Here is a 15219-nt window from a genome sequence, read left to right on the forward strand (position 1 = left end):
CACTCCCCATATCGCTCCACCCTCCTACCTCCCCCAGCCCCAGGCAACCACTGCTGTGCTCTCTGTTTCTATCAGTCACTCCCCGTATCGCTCCACCCTCCTACCCCCCAGCCCCAGGCAACCACTGCTGTGCTTTCTGTTTCTATCAGTCACTCCCCGTATCACTCCACCCTCCTACCCCCCAGCCCACCACTGCTGTGCTTTCTGTTTCTGTGGCTCTGCCTGCACTGAACACTTTGTGTAGATAGAATCGTGCAGTGTGCTATTTTTTGTGTCTGGCTCCTTTCACTCAGCATGATGTTTTCAGGGTTCATCCATGTTGTAGCATGAATCAGGACTTCATTCCTCTTTATGGCTGAATGATATTCTGCCCTCCAGACAGACCACATTGTTTATCTCTCCACCAGTTACGGCTGGGCGGTCAGGGTTGTTCCACCTGTTGGCTGTTAGGAATAATGCTGCTGTGGATGTGTGTGCATGCACACATTTCCATTTCTCCTGGGTAGATACTTAGGAGTGGAATTGCTGGGTCGTGCAGGGACTGCAGGTTTAATCATTTGAGGACCTGCCGGACTGTTCTCCACAGTGACCGCTACACCATTTTATGTTCCCACTAGCAATATATATGGGTGTCTAGAGCGCCGTTTGCCTCTTCGGAACACGTGGCTCCGAATCAAGAATTAAAAGACTTGGGGTTGATGAAGTCAGGCAAGACCAGTAAATGGACCCAGGATAAGCAGTCTGTTAGGGCTGGTCGCTCAGCCTCTCACGGGGCTCCATGGAGCGTGCCTCTATGTTCCCCACCTGCCGCCTGTGCCTGCAGGGCCCTGCGTTCTCAGCATTTCATCCCTGGCTTTGGCACAGCAGGACAGCCACTCGAGCACAGCCTTGGGGGCCAGAGCTGTCTTTTTGAGACTCAGCTCTGCAGTTTATTAGTTTTTGACCTTGGGCAGTTCCCTGATTTCTCTGATCCTTGCTTTCCTTTGAGCGGTAGGGACTGTACTGCTGCCTTCTTGGGCTTCTTGTGAGATTGGTAAGAACTGGTGGGGATAAGGGGCCTGCATGTGGAAACACTGCCCCACCGGTGGTGGCCCTTAACACGTGCTGGTAATCAGTTGCCTTATCACCTGCTCTTTTGTAGCAATTCTGACGACAATATGTTGAAAAACATCGAACTGTTTGATAAGCTGTCTCTGCGCTTTAACGGAAGGGTCCTGTTCATAAAGGACGTCATTGGGGACGAAATCTGCTGCTGGTCCTTCTACGGCCAGGGCCGCAAGATCGCTGAGGTCTGCTGCACCTCCATCGTCTACGCCACTGAGAAGAAACAGACAAAGGTAAGGGCGTGCAGAGGACAGTGCCAAGTGGCTGGGCTGAAATCCATATTCGTCCAACTTCCCTTTCCCTTGAGCCAAGTCCACTTCAAGAGGCAAAGGCTCTAAAGATGTTTTCTGGACCCACTACTCCTCACTAGTACTCATTATCTCTGGGGCCCTGGAAGGGTCCCATTGTCAGCTTGGAAAAACAGCATGGCATTTCGTTTCTGATGCGGAACAGCAAGGAGAGGCAGTCGCACGGCTGCTGGGGTCCCTTTCTGTGACTGGGATTCACACGGATCCTTGTCCCCCCGTGTACCCTGCTGCCCATGTTTTTTCCTCTGCCGTCGGTGATCTGACCCCACCTTGCCGTCCTCCACACAGCGTGGTTTCCCACCAGCCTGGCCACATCTGTCTCGCTCATCAGGAGCAGTGCTCCCTCCAAGGGCTTGACCTTGGGCATCTGGCTGTGACCTAATCCTTCCTTGTCATCTGTCCTCCTCCCCACTGACCCGGGCAGCCCTCCGCCCTCACGGGGCTCACTCGGCGCTCCTCCTGAACCCTGGGGGCTTCCTTCCCAGGGCGCAATTCTCTGACTGATCTGGACTCTGCGGACCCATTTTTATGTCATCCTCTGCAAGCCAGTGGGCCTGACCTTTCCGTTGGCCTCTGTCCCTGTGTTGTTCTGCAGAGCTCCATCATGCTGCAGTGTGGTTCATCAGGTCCCCTGTTCACTGAAATTCACTCCCTTTACGTCTCTGCTTGCCTCCCTTCCTTGGGCTATGTACCCTTTCTCTTTTCTTCCCCCTTCCTTTTTTAATTTTTTTTGGAGTATAGTTTATTATACACTGTGGTATTAAATTAGTCCTGTGTAGCAAAGTGACTCAGTTACACACATATAGGAAGGAGTAGGTCACAGCCAGATGCCCAAGGTCAAATACCCTGTTTATCACAGGATACTGAATAAAGTTCCTTGTGCTTTACAGTAGGACCTTACTGTGTATCCATCCTATGTATAATAGTTTACATCTGCTTATCGCAAACTCCTAATCCACCTACCCATCTCCCACATGGCAACTGCCAGTCTGTGCTTCAAGTCTGTGATTCTGTTTCTGTTTCATAGATAGGTTCTCTTCTGTCATATTTGAGATTCTACATATAAGTGATATCAGGCTTCCCTGGTAGCTCAGCTGGTAAAGAATTACAATGCAGGAGACTTTGGTTGGATTCCTGGGTTGGGAAGCTCCCTGGAGAAGAGATAGGCTACCCACTTCAGTATTCTTGGGCTTCCCTGGTAGCTCAGATGGTAAAGAATCCACCTGCAATGTGGAAGATCTGGGTTCAGTCCCTGTTTTGGGAAGATCCACTGGAGGGAGGAGGGCATGGTAACCCATCCAGTATTGCCTGGAGAATCACCATGGACAGAGGTGCCTGGTGGGCTACAGTCCATGGAGTCGCAAAGAGTCGGACACGACCGAGTGACTAATTACAGCCCAGCATAAGTGATCCACTGTATTTGTTTTGCTCTTTCTGCCCTTGCATGCAGAGAAGGCAGTGGCACCCTACTCCAGTACTCTTGCCTGGAAAATCCCATGGACAGAGGAGCCTGGAAGGCTGCAGTCCATGGGGTCGCTATGGGTCGGACATGACTGAGGGACTTCACTTTCACTTTTCACTTTCATGCGTTGGAGAAGGAAATGGCAACCCACTCCAGTGTTCTTGCCTGGAGAATCCCAGGGACGGGGGAGCCTGGTGGGCTGCCACCTATGGGGTCGCACAGAGTCGGACACGGCTGAAGTGACTTAGCAGCCTTTGCATAATATGATAATCTGTAATTGCCTCTTGGTCAGTTGCTAAGTTGGGTCCGGCTCTTTGAACCCCATGAATTGCAGCACACCGGGCTTCCCTGTCTTTCATTATCTGCTGGAGTTTGCTTACACTCCTGTCCATTGAGTCAGTGATGCCATCCAGCCATGTCATCCTCTGTCTCCCTCTTCTCCTCCTGTACTTAGTCTTGCCCAGCATCAAGGTCTTCTTCAGTGAGTCACTTCTTTGTGTCAGGGGGCTAAAGTATTGGAGCTTCTGCTTCAGCATCAGTCCTTCCAATGAATATTCAGGGTTGATTTTGTTTAGGATTGACTGATTTGATCTTGCTGTCCAAGGGACTCTCAAGAATCTTCTCCAGCACCACAGTTCGAAAGCATCAATTCTTCAGCACTCAGCCTTCTTTCTGGTTCCACTCTCACATCCATGCATGACTATTGGAAAATAGCTTTGACTGTATGAACCTTTGTTGGCAAATTTATGTCTCTGCTGTTTAATATGCTGTCTTGGTTTGTCGTAGCATTTCTTCCAAGGAGCAAGTGTCTTAATTTCATGGCTGCAGTCACCATCTGCAGTGATTTTGGAGCCCAAAAAGATAAAATCTGTCACTGTTTCCACTTTTTCTCCATCTATTTGCCATGAAGTAATGGAAACAGATGTTATGATCTTTGTTTTTTGAATGTTGAGTTTTAAGCCAGCTTTTTCACTCTCCTGTTTCACCTTCACCAAGAAGCTCTTTTGTTTCTTTTCACTTTCTGCCCTAAGAGAGGTATCATTTGCATATCTGAGGTTGGTGATATTCCTCTAAGCAATCTTGTCCAGCTTGTGCTTCATGAAGCCTGGCATTTCACATGATATACTCTATAAGCTAAATAAGCAAGGTGACAGTGTACAGCCTTGACGTACTCCTTTCCTAATTTTGAACCTGTCCATTGTTCTAACTATTGTTTCTTGACCTGCATACAGGTTTCTCAGGAGACAGGTAAGGTGTTCTGGTATTTCCATCTCTTTAAGAATGTTCCAGTTTGTTGTGATCCGCATAGTCAGTGAACAAGAAGTAGATTTTTTTTTTTCCTAATTCCGTTGCTTTTTCTAAGATCCAGCGGATGTTGGCAATTTGATCTCTGGTTTCTCTGCCTTTTCTAAATTTAGCTTGTATGTTTGGAAACTCTTGGTTCACGTACTACTGAAGCCTAGCTTGAAGGGTTTTGAGCATTACCTACTAGCATGTGAGATGAGTGCAGTTATGCGGTAGTTTGAACATTCTTTAGCATTGCCCTTCTTTGGGACTGGAATGAAAACTGACCTACTCAAGTCCTTTGGCCTCTGCTGAGCTTTCCAAATCTGCTGGCCTATTGAGTACAGCGTGTTAACAGCATCATCTTTTAGAATTTGAAATAGGTCAGCTGGAATTCCATCACCTCTACTAGCTTTGTTCATGGCAGTGCTTCCTAAGGCCCACTTGACATCACACTCCAGAATGTCTGACTGGGTGAGTAACCATCGTGGTTGTCTGGATCATTAAGACCTTTTCTGATACAGTTCTGTGTATTCTTGCCACCTCTTCTTAATGTCTTCTGCTTCTGTTAGATCCTTACCATTTCTGTCCTTTATTGAGTGCATCTTTGCTTGAAATGTTCCCTTGGTATCTCTAATTTTCTTGAAGAGATCTCTAGTCTTTTCCATTCTATTGTTTTCTTCTATTTCTTTGCATTCTTCACTAAATAAGACTTTCTTATCTCTCCTTGCTGTTCTCTGGAACTCTACATTCAGTTGGGTATGTCTTTACTCTTCTCCTTTGCCTTTTGCTTCTCTTCTCAGCTATTTGTAAGGCCTCTTTAGACAACCACTTTGCCTTCTTGCATTTGTTTTTCTTGGGGATGGTTTTGATCACCACGTCCTGTTCAAAGTTATGAACCTCCATCCATAGTGCTTCAGGCACTGTGTCTAATAAATCTAATCCCTTGCATCTATTAGTTACCTCTAGTGTATAATGATAAGGGATTTGATTTAGGTCATATATGAATAGCCTAGTGGTTTTCCCTGCTTTCTTCAATTTAAGTCTGAATTTGGCAATAAGGAGCTCAAGATCTGAGCCACAGTCTTGTTTTTGCTCATTGTATAGAGTGTCTCAGTCTTTGGTTGCAAAAACTATAATATCAGTCTAAATTCAGTATTTACCATCTGGTGATGTCCATGTGTAGAGTCGTCTCTTGTGTTGTTGGAGGAGGGTGTTTGCTATGACCAGTGTGTTCTCTTGACAAAACTCTGTTAGCCTTTATCCTGCTTCATTTTGTACTCCCAAGGCCAAACTTGGCTGTTACTCCAGGTATCTTTTGACTTCCTACTTTTGCATTCTAGTCCCCTATGATGAGAAGGACATCTTTTTTTGGTGTTAGTTCTAGAAGGTCTTGTAGGTTTTCATAGAACTGTTCAGTTTCCGCTTCTTTGGCATTAGCGGTTGGGGCATAGTCTTGGATTGTGGTGATGTTGAATGGTTTGCCTTGGAAACGAACAGAGATCATTCTGTTTTTGAGATTGCACTCAAGGACTGCAGCACATTGATGGACACTTGGCAGCCAGCGAAGGTTTACAGGCTCAACAAAGACCAGTGGTGAGACAGCCAGGTGGCCAGGCATGTTGTCTGACTGTGGAGCAGCTGAAAGATGTGTCCCTGCTAGTCAGGGCCTGACGAAATGTCAGGCACTGGAGAAGGAAATGGCAAACCACTTCAGTATGCTTGCCTCGAGAACTCCATGAACACAGTGAAGAGGCGTTTTTCGATAGCCTTTTTAAATTCCTTCGGTACTTTTAATCTCTTTTTGAAGCAGGTGTCTGTTAGACAGGAGGGTCTGCTTCATTGTCGGTCTTTCAGGGGAATAACCAGGACTGGTTCCTCCGCCCTTTCATCTTGTTCACGCTTCTCCCGCTCTGTGAGCTTAGGAGGAACAGTTGTCTTCTGTGGTCTTGGAGAGCTGTTTGTGTGGGGTCGTCCTGTGTAGCCTGTGTGGGTTTGATGGATTAGGTGCAGGGCTGTTTTTAGTATGGATGCTGGTCACCTTTTCCCTGGCACGTGCTGGTGGTTCGCCGCTTGACAGGTGGTGTGCAGGTGCGGCGGCTGGTGCCCTGTCCTGGGGTTCTCAGTGGCAGCAGGCGGCCCAGGCACCCCTGCACCATGTGATGGGGGCAGAGGCATCGGGCAGCAGAGGGGGCCCCCCAACCACTCCCGGGGTCGGGGAGGGAGCTTCTGGCCTGTGACCAACCCCTGGAGCCCGTGCAGGCAGTGTCCTGCCCTCTGCGAGAGTGCACACAGGGAAGAAGGCTGCAATCTGGGTCCCGCCCCTCCCCACGTGCACCCTGCTAAGGTCGCTGGTCTCTAGGGTGGCCTAGATTTCCCCTGGGAGCACTCTAGCCACGGTCGCACTGGATTCCAGCCCCCTCCCCCCCCCGTCTGTCCCTGCGTGGCCATCCCCCAGCCGCTCTCTGGTTCTGATCTCCGAAGCCCAGGTGCCAGCGCCCGGCCCGAGCTGCACCCGGCCCAAGCCCACTGGCCGTCTGTGCTGCCTTCCATCCTCTGGCCGCCGTGTTCTCCTCCCAGGCTCGCCTGTGCCGGCAGATCTCCCGGGGTGGGGGGCTTCCCAGGGTGCAGGAGCGTTTCCTCTTTCACAGCTCCCTCCCAGGGGCACAGGTCCCATCCTGATTTGTTTCTTGCTTTTTTTCTTCTTTTTTCGTACCCAGTCTGTGGAGATTTCCTTGCCCTTTGAGCAGTCTGGGCTCTTTTGCCAGCATTCAGTAGACAATCTGTGAGAATCATCACACGTGTCCGTTTTTGATATTTTTGATGAATTTGTGGGAGGAGGTGAGCGTCAGTCGCATCCTACTCCTCCGCCGTCTTGATTGCTTCCCTGTTTTGTTTTTAACCATATCATACACTGTCCTCTCCTTTTCAACCTAAGGGAAGTCTGATGACCAGGGACGCATGCAGTAGGTCACTCCCTGTCACCTTCACACAGGTCTGTGGTCCCCTGTTCAGGTCGTCATCTGCACTGTAGCCGAGAAGCCCACAGCTCTGTGTGCTCCTGGAGCAGCCTCAAGAGGCAGAATGCAAATGAGAAAATCAGACCACCAAGTAAAAAACAGAAATTAAAAACTTTTCAATTCTGAAAAGATTTTATTCATTTATGTAGAACATATCCTAAAAGATACATATTGCTTTAAGGTAGCCAGGAAGGGAAGAGCACTGAGGTTCTTTTTTTCCCTCCAGAGATAGTTGGGGGGACCAGAATTGTTCACTTGGCGTGTCTCTGGTGGCTAAGACTGTAAAGGATCCGCCTGCAATGTAGGAGACCCGGGTTCAATCCCTGTGTCTGGAAGATCTCCTGGAGAAGGGAATGGCAGCCCACTCCAGTATTCTCTGCAGAATCCCGTGGACAGAGGAGCTCCAGTGCACGGAGTCACAGAGAGTCAGACACACGAGGACTAACGCCTTCTCCAGCACTGGGGAGGCACGTGGTTCTTTTCTCCTGTGAACTTGTCCTCAGGGCTGTGAGTTCCACCAGTAACTGGACTCCCCATCGTGTCCTGGTCTTAGCTGTAGCTCTTGGGATCTTTCGTTGTCCGCTTAGACTCTGGCTGTGGTGTGTGGGCTCTGCAGTGGGTGGGTGCCATAGTGCAGCTCTTGGACCTAGGTGCCTTGCGGCATGTGGGATCTTAGTTCCCAGGCCAGCGATCGAACCTGAGTCCTCTGCATTGCAAGGCAATTTCTTAACTACTGGAATACCGGGAAAGTGCTCCTAGTTTGGTTTTTTTTTTTTTCCTGTATGTGGATTGAATCTGCCCTTGAATATTCAAAGTCTAGTCATCATATTGATTAAACTTTAAAATAGTTACTTTATGTTTTTGGAGTTTAAGGGGCAGGAAAGGTCCTGAGAGACCTCACGGTCGGATCTCATGTATAGATTCTTGGATGGGCTCTGGAGTGAGCCTGAGCTCTTGTTTGGGCAGCTGGTTCGTGGTGGAGCCAGGATGGTGGCCAGGACCCCTTTCCCGGCTTCCTTCCCTCTGCATTCTGTTCTGTCAGGCTCCTGTCTCCAGGGGGGTGGTGTTGGGATGGCCACCCCTTCAGAGGGACTGTTTCCTCCTCCTCCTTTGAGCCCGAATCTCCAGAAGCTGAGCTTTGGCGCCAACACTTGGGTTCTGTTGCCCCAAGTCACTGTACAGATGTCCCACTTGGGTTTCTGCGTCATTGCCATCCTCCTTGGTGCAGCATCTCAGGTGCTTTGCCAATTCTCACTGATTCATTCTATTGCCTGAGACAGGTGCCTGGGACCTGCCTCTTATTCCTGGCGCCTGACCCCGAAGGGCGGTGAACAGACACGGTGCTTTACTGAGCGGGGAGGGATTGTAACTGTCCGTTTTATGAGGACCCCCTGCTGCTGGCCCCTGTTTGGACAGAACGCTCCCTTAAGGTGTGGAATGACAGGCGTGCAAGGGTGCAGCCCTATTTGGGAGTGATGCCAGTGTCCAAGGAAAGGGGCAGAGAGACGCATTGCACTGTGTCCGTCTTGTCGCTTGTGACTCCAGAGCCGTGTGCAGGCATTGCCCATTGAAAACGATAACCGCCTGGGACGTGCCCCTACAGATTGTTGGGGGCCTGCTGGGGCCAGACGGCGCCGCTCTCAAATCCTCGGCAGCAGCAGAGGTGGGCGGTGGGGGAGCTGGGCGATGCTAATTTTCTGCCTTGTGCTTTGTGGGGCCGCAGGTGGAGTTCCCTGAAGCCCGGATATACGAGGAGACCCTGAACATTTTGCTGTACGAGGCCCAGGATGGCCGGGGACCTGACAACGCGCTCCTGGAGGCCACAGGTGGGGCAGCTGGGCGCTCCCACCACCTGGACGAGGATGAGGAGCGGGAGCGGGAGCGGATCGAGCGCGTGCGGCGCATCCACATCAAGCGCCCGGACGACCGGGCCCACCTCCACCAGTGAGCGGGTGGGGGCCCCCACCAACCCCACCCGCCCACCTGCCCCCCCTGCTGTGCACCGAGCACCCCCCCAAGCTCCCAGACGCCTGCCACTTCCCCCAGTGTCCGGACAGACTTCCCTACAAACCAAACGATTTTGGTATTTCTCGGCGCGGTGAATTGATGTCTTTAGGCCCGGGCGAACGCACGCCAGCTGGTAAGCGAGCCGGTCCACCGTCTCTGTTTCTCAGAGTCCGAGCGGCGCTGGAGCCGGGCTTTCCCTGCTCCCGGAGGAGGGGGTGGGTGAACGGGTGGGGCGTGCGTGTGAGAAATGCCTCTGCAGTAGTTATTTTGGTGGCTGTTGACTGCCTCTCTGATCTTCTCGGGGGCCTCCCCTCCAGGGTTCAGTCTGCCAGCTGGGAGCGGGCCCCTGTGGTCGGTGGCCACCAGCGGTCCCCACGTCTGCCCACCCTGCAGCCCAGCGCCCTGGCCCCGCTCCTGTGCGCTCGGCCTGGCACAGGCTCCAGGGCTTTGCGAGCCGCCTATCCAGCCATGAGTGCTGCTCCGAGCTTGTGGGTGGAGACCCACCGCTCCTGGCAGTGGGAAGGTTCCTGCCTCTCTGCTGCGGTTCCCAGCGTGGCCCTGGCTGCCCAGCTCTGCCGAAGGGCAGGCCTGTTGCTCCTTCAGCCAGTCTGCGGTCTGGCTGCGAGCAATGCCCCTGCCGCCCACCCCCCGCCCCCCTTGGGGACCCACTCCATTCCAGGCCTGCCGTCTGGCCTGCTCACACAGACTGTTGCCTGGTGGGCTCCATTCCTTCCTCCCCCGCCTTCTCCCCTGTTAAGCGGGGCTTGCTGCCCCAAGCGGATGCCCTCCCCTTTGCTTAGAAGAAAGGAAGCCTGGCCCCAGACTCTGTCCTGGCGTCCAGGCAGGACCAGTGCTCACTGCAGTGGCCTCAGGATGACTGTCACCCGGAGATGCCCTCCGGGTCTCTGCCTCGGAGTCTTCCACAGTGTGATGTGGCCGTCAGTGAGCAGACCCAGAGGTGGTGCAGGTTTCTGGGGTCCAGTCGGTGTCTGTGTTCATGATTGTTTAAGGGACGTGCGTGACTGGATGAGGATGTGTGCCTGGGGGGCCCGGGGGGGCCCGCGCTGGAGCCCTGCTGCCGGCACGGTGCTCGTGGGGGGCGGATGTTCTCGGTGACCTACCTCCCCGCCTCACGACGCCCGTGCTGGCCCAGAGCAAGTTGTGACGAATGTGGCTGGCTGAGACTAGGCTGGTAGAGTAGTTCCAGGAAGGTGAAGGTGTGTGTATGGTCTGGATGGGTTTTGTTGGCTATTCAAGTGACTGTTTTATACCAAAGGTATTAATAAGGGCAGCCTTTGACAGTGTATTCCCCAAAAAATGAGTTTATATTTTGAAATGGTTTTTACTGCTTAGACTTTGTACATCCGGCCCTACTTGGGACAGTTGTATGCCTTTATTTTGTATCCAGCAGCAAAGCCTACAGTAAAACTTGGAAACAATCATGATCGAACCTAAAAATCACGTACAGGGGTAGATGCTTTTTAAACTGTTGCGCGGGCAACTTTCGTATATAGGCCACCTGGATTTTATTAAGTGCTGAGGACGGGAGGGAGGGGGCTTAATTAAATATGGTTTGTAAATATTTTCTACTGTGGAAGTTTTAAACACCAACCCTGCTGTTGGGGTCATCCTTTTCTAGAACGGTAAAGTGAATGTCAGTTCTGATGTTTTCTGTAGGAACGGAAAAGCCATCATGTAAGTTCTCTCTTGTTTTTAAGTGTTCATGTGAAGAGTGAGCTTGTGGATCAGTCTGAGCTGTTGGGGCTTCTGCTCCTTATGACTTGATGTTTCTGGCCATCTCTGTTTTCACTTCTCCTCCAACTTTGCACTTGGAGTCTGGAGTCTTTGCTTCCCTGGGATATGAACAAGTTCGTGAAAGCATTCCACAGTGAGTGATACTGTTAGCTGCCTGTAGCCGTGAGCTGATGATGACGAAGCATTGGCTGGTCCAGGGCTCTGTTATCAGACATATACTTCAAGGAACTGATCTCTTACGTGAGCACAAAGGGTCAGCAAAAGTCAATACCTGTATTTATTAAGAACCATCCAAGCAAATTACTGGCCCTAAGATTTGTTACAGAGTGTAGTTTTTATTACGCTGTAATAACTTACAGTGGGAAAAACCAACACGGCTTTGGGTCCCTCATAATCAGGTTTTTTTCCAAATAAGTCATTGATTGCGGTGACTGGGGGGCCTCTGCCCATGACAATTCCTGGGCAGGCCTGACAGCCGCCCCCTTGCAGTGATTTAGCGGGGTGGTCGCTGTGCAGGTACCCCAGCCCTCCGTCTGGAATGTGTGCTCCCTACTACCCAGAGTCACCGTAGCACGTGTGTCACTGACCTTTCTGTCTTTGTGCCACGGGAAAAAGTACATTCTGAGCTTCAGAAGCAGTCACTGTATGTTGTACCAGCCTCTGTGGATGTATGTAAAATAAAAGTTATATATGCTTCTACTTAAACTTTTTTTGTGTGGATCTTTTCAGAAATGCTCAGAACAGCCCGGCCACCACACTGAGGTGCTGCACTAAGGTGCGGTTCAGAACAGAGATCCCACCTCCAGGTTGCTTAGGGTGGGAAGAGTGGAGTCATGTTTTGGAGTGTTTGAACTCCCGACACTGGCAGGAAGTCTCAGGTGGAGAGCCTCCAGGACTGGTGGAAACGCGGACGGTTGGTCAGCGGCTCTCGCCCCGGAGTGCAGGTTTGGGGTGGGGAGAGCTTCGCCTCACCCCTGCGGAGCCTAAAGCCGTGAAGGAATTGGAGATTTTCCTGAGTTCCACTTACTGAAAGCAGAATTCACATTTTGCAGCCGTATGTGCTCAGACCACGTATTTCATTCTGCCTCAGGGACAGCATGACAGACCCTGTCGCCCACCCCCCGTAATGACGTACTCAAGTGCCCGTCGAGCGCAGGTCCTACTGGGGACGTTTAAAGGCACCCCCTTGGGTGATGTGAGGTTGGCTCCCTAGAAGGCTCTTCTAGTGCCACAGGACATCTGAGGGGTTGGCGTGAGATGTCTTTTCCATCCCTCAGGGATGATCCTTTTCCCAGAACTGCTGGAACCTTTGCTTGAAGGTGTTGCTCGCGGGCCCAGATTCGAGCTTCCTGGCCGTTCTCCTCGGTGGCAGCAAAAGTGGCGATGGGCGAGGTCAGATGCCATCTTCCGTCAGGACTTCGTGCAGGCTGATACCTGGCGAGGGGTACACACGGGGCTGAGGTCTCGCCTCGCTTGGAAGGACGCCCACGTGGCTGAGGCGGACGCGGCTAAGCTGTGAGCAGCCGGCCCCGCCACCTGTACCATCCCCACAGCCTGACCCCCACCATGAGCTGAGCCACATCTAGAAATGGGCTCCCTGAGGCCTGCTAGCTTCAGCCTGAGCCAGCCAGGGAGAAATACGGGGCGAAGGCTTTAGGACAGCATGTAAACCAAAAAATCACCTGATCCGTTAGGGTAAAAGTCACGCTTAAATATTTTGTCCCTGTTGACAGAATCCATTTCATCGTTAAATGTGTATGAGATGCTCCATGTCGTTAGACCATTTTCAAATTGGTTTGTAGCAAACTGTCAATCCTTGGTACATATACAACATAATCTTAAAGATTCAAACACCTTGGGGTGGAATAGTTATTTCCCAGCCAGGTTGGATCAGACTTGCTAGGGAGGAGTACTAGGCTTGATTTTTTAACATGGACCTGTTTCCCAAACCTCTCCTCCTTGGTCCCAGGAGCCTCCTCCCATCCCAGAGCCCAGGCCTCACCCTCTGCCAGTAGCCTCTTGGTGTCTCGGGGGTGGTGACGGGGGAGACATGAACACTTGGTATTTTTCAAAGCTCGCCAGGAGTTACCCACGTGGAGACTCGCTTGAGCACCACGTGTTAAGGCATCAGGCCTTCGCCACTCAGTAAAGAGTTGGACTTGGATATTTAATACTGAGAAGAATGTCAGCTTCTGGTCCACTGACAACTAAATGTGGCGAGTAAACTGCTGCCTTTTCGTTCAGCATCTGCATCTGTCCCTCTAGCGCCCATTCCTGACTTGTTCAGTGTCGATTCGGACAGAGGAAGAAACAAACTAGATGATGATTCTGGTCAGTCTGTGAAAGTGTTAGTCACTCAGTCATGTCTGAGTCTTTGTGACCCCATGGACTGTAGCCCACCAAGCTCCTCTGTCCATGGGATTTCCCAGGCAAGAATCCTGAAGTGGGTTCCTGTTCCCTTCTCCAGGGGCTCTTCCCGACCCAGGGACTGAACCCAGGTCTCCCACATTGTAGGCAGATTCTTTACTGTCTGAGCCACCAAAGAAGCCCAAGGAGGACTGAAATTAGGAGGATTTTAACCTATAGTCTCATTTAAAACAGCTTTCGCCTCCCTCCCCCAGACCCAGCCACTCACCACTGTTAACTGTCCGTTTTTATCTTTATAAATTTGTTCCTCTGGTCCGGTGTCAAAAACTATTGTGCCTTCTTTTCCAGGACTAATACAAAACTGTAAACTTAAAATATTAATACACAAAGTGATAAATTACCGACATGCTCCATTATTTTTCTCCCCCAGCTTTGGTTCTGCAAAAGAAATTCACTTGTGACGCTTACTAGTTTCAAGATCAAATTCCTGTTTCATTACAGACTTTAATTGTATATTTGAGTAATCAGAAGAAAACCAATTCTGCAGCTAGGAAAACGGCTATGCATTCTTAGAGTTACTCTCAAATCAATTTAGCACAGCACTTCCATAGGCATCAACAGCAGGGGTGTGGCTGTCACCTGCTCTGACCCAGGGGTCTCCCTGTCACGGGGTGGCAACTTCCCTTAAGACCATATGCACCTCTTCAGAAAACTAGATAGTAAGACCCCTGTTGGTTCCCTTAGGAAAATGAGTGATCACTGACTTCATTTCTTTGGAGCCCTTGTCCTGGGTGCCAAGGAGGGAAGAAAGTTGTTGCAGGCAGGCAGTGCTTGCTTTTCGGGGAGGGGCAGGCATGGGTGAAACAATTAACGTTTGCCTCTTCCTTGATCTGTTAATACATGTCTTTTGTTAGCCAAATGTTATTGACTGGAGTTGTATCAATACATTTTTAGAAAGTGATGCAATTAACATCACCGTACCTAGTTGTTAGAGCTTAAAATTGATCAAAGGTTCATTACACCACTTACGGTTGTCATTATCATTCACATTTTGCCCCATCAGATTTTTGTTCCAACCTTGTGTGTATCATAAATGCCAAGTCTGTTACCGTAAAGTTTTCAAAAATGACACATCGTGAAATTCTGAATGGAAAAGGATGTTTTGGTGAATCTTATGCAGATACTTTTCTCTGATTGCCCGAGCAACATAGATACTAGTGTCTCAGAAGATGATAGCTCTTTAGAATAGAGTTCTGATTCAGATGGTGTGCGTGTTAGACCAACAAAAAGACAAAAAACCTGAGTGACTGGTTCTGATATGGAAAGTGAAAATGGAGCAGTGCTGGAGAAGGCTTTACAGGCGTGTCAGGTGTCACTGTTGAATATAATAGTGTTATATTCAATAGTTAGTGAATTAACAATTATATTTTTGGCCGGCCAAAATGAAAATCACTGGCCACCAGTGTTAGTTTCGGTAAAATTCCCCCAGTCCATAATGAGATAATAGACATTTAACACTGAGGGACTTACTGAGTCGAGATGCAACCACCTACCTTCCCTGAACAACATTTACGAGGCTCTCCTTCTTAACCAGCATGGCAAGCTTAGTAACTGCTTCAAATACGTGTTCGCACTGTAAGATGACATCCCCCTGCGGCAGAGAGGAGAGGGCACAGCCATTTCAGCGGCGCGTGCTCGGTTACCAGTTGTGTCCGACTCTTTGTGATTCTATGGACTGGAGCCCGCCAGGCTCTTCTGTCCATGGGGATTCACCAGGCAAGAATCCTGGAGTGGCTTGCCATTTCCTCCTCCAGGGGCTCTTCCCAACCCAGGGACCGAACCTGCATCTCTCTTAAGTCTCCTGCATTGGTGGGCAGGTTCTTTACCACTAGTACCACCTGGGAAGCCCTTC

At 50.4% G+C, this 15219-nt stretch overlaps 2 protein-coding genes across 3 annotated transcripts in view; one reads left to right on the forward strand and one right to left on the reverse strand.

Moving 5' to 3' along the window:
- KCTD10 (potassium channel tetramerization domain containing 10) overlaps positions 1 to 11645 on the forward strand; it is a 35170-nt gene extending 23525 nt beyond the window's left edge. For both annotated transcript variants that reach the window (XM_069558028.1, XM_069558029.1), the window contains exons 6-7: positions 1142 to 1337; positions 8902 to 11645. In XM_069558028.1, coding sequence (XP_069414129.1) covers positions 1142 to 1337; positions 8902 to 9126 — 421 coding nt within the window. In that variant the 3' untranslated portion in view covers positions 9127 to 11645. The remainder of the gene's footprint in view (positions 1 to 1141; positions 1338 to 8901) is intronic.
- A 688-nt stretch (positions 11646 to 12333) lies between these two features.
- The window catches only part of MYO1H (myosin IH), a 40806-nt gene continuing 37920 nt past the window's right edge, over positions 12334 to 15219 (reverse strand). The window contains exons 29-31 of the mRNA XM_069557021.1: positions 14861 to 14958; positions 13576 to 13675; positions 12334 to 12453 (exon numbers count right to left, since the gene is read on the reverse strand). Coding sequence (XP_069413122.1) covers positions 12334 to 12453; positions 13576 to 13675; positions 14861 to 14958 — 318 coding nt within the window. The remainder of the gene's footprint in view (positions 12454 to 13575; positions 13676 to 14860; positions 14959 to 15219) is intronic.

Source organism: Ovis canadensis, chromosome 17, assembly GCF_042477335.2.
Source record: "Ovis canadensis isolate MfBH-ARS-UI-01 breed Bighorn chromosome 17, ARS-UI_OviCan_v2, whole genome shotgun sequence".
NCBI lineage: Eukaryota > Metazoa > Chordata > Mammalia > Artiodactyla > Bovidae > Ovis > Ovis canadensis.